General features: G+C 41.4%; 1 protein-coding gene across 1 annotated transcript in view; it reads right to left on the bottom strand.

The window, feature by feature from the left end:
* Window positions 1-446: 446 nt before the first annotated feature.
* LOC108798183 (XK-related protein 6) overlaps window positions 447-1,239 on the bottom strand; it is a gene marked incomplete at its 3' end in the record, with an annotated part of 4,220 nt that continues 3,427 nt past the window's right edge. The window contains exon 2 of the mRNA XM_018569911.1: window positions 447-1,075. Coding sequence (XP_018425413.1) covers window positions 447-1,075 — 629 coding nt within the window. The remainder of the gene's footprint in view (window positions 1,076-1,239) is intronic.

Here is a 1,239-nt window from a genome sequence, read left to right as displayed (position 1 = left end):
TCTAAAACAATCCCAGATGGGAATCAACAGATGAGATGGGAAAGAAAAAAAGAGAAAAAAAATAACATCAGAAAAAAAAATAATATAAGAAAGAAAAAAAAAAAAGGAAAAATAACATAAGGAAAAAAATATAAGGAAAAAAAATGATAATATAAGAAAAATAATAAGAAAAAAAATAAGATAAGAAAAAAGGAAAAATAACATAAGAAAAAAAAATATAAGAAAAAAAAATAACATAAGAAAAAATGAAAAATAACATAAGAAAATAAATAATTTAAGAAAAAAAAGAAAAAATAATATAAGAAAAATTATATATGAAAAAAGGAAAAATAACATAAGGAAAGAAATAATATTAAGAAAAAAAAGAAAAAATAATATAAGAAAAATAACATAAGGAAAGAAAAGAAAAATAACAGCAAAAAAATATAAGAAAAAAAAATTTTTTTTTCCATGGGCTCCACGTCGGGGGGCAGGGGGATGCCCCAGAGCAGCTCGGCGCAGCAGGAGCTGGCGAAGATCTCCGCCCGCGGCCCCATGGGGTGCAGCACGCCGTAGTACAGGAGCATGAAGGCGATCCCGGCGGCGAAGCAGAGGAAAACGCAACACAGCGCTGGCACGGCGAAGGAGTCCGTTGTGTCGGGGTCTCTGTAGAGGTACCAGAGGAACGTCAAGGCGGCGTTCTCCGTCAGGATAACAGCGTAATAAGCGAACATTCGAAATCGGGTCCGGCCTTCCTTCACGTTAAACCAGCAAAAGATGTACACGATCCCTACCACCATGTTGAAGAGGACCTCCTCCCACTTGGACATACAGAAGTCCGTCCCGCCGTGAATGATCCAGAAGGCCATGATGCACCAGTGGACCACTACGAAGATCCCAAAGTAGAGCTGGAAGATTGAAGCGAAGAGAGCGAAGGAGATAACGCGGGACGAGATGGTGAAAAGGCGCCAGAAGAGGTGGATGAGCGCCCCTCTGTAGCTCATGCTCTTCTTGTCGTCCCGGGAGTCCCGTAGAAGCTTGTGATAGGAGGCTAGCACCCAAGCTAGGGACATCAGAGAGGCCACAGAGGAGACACCTGCCGGGAAGAAGATCACATTATTCATGGTCACGATGTCACACGCTGCCCGCAGTCAGGTCAATCTAATACAACTTATAGGGAGCTTTGGGGGTACAACGTGATATACTAGACGTGCTTCTGAACTACAACCGGCTGGTATCATACAGGTGATACCTCTACTA

Source organism: Nanorana parkeri, unplaced genomic scaffold (genome assembly GCF_000935625.1).
Source record: "Nanorana parkeri isolate BGI_ZX_2015 unplaced genomic scaffold, ASM93562v1 scaffold1425, whole genome shotgun sequence".
NCBI lineage: Eukaryota > Metazoa > Chordata > Amphibia > Anura > Dicroglossidae > Nanorana > Nanorana parkeri.
The sequence above is the reverse complement of the archived record's forward strand: the minus strand, read 5'-3'. Positions and strand labels throughout refer to the sequence as shown.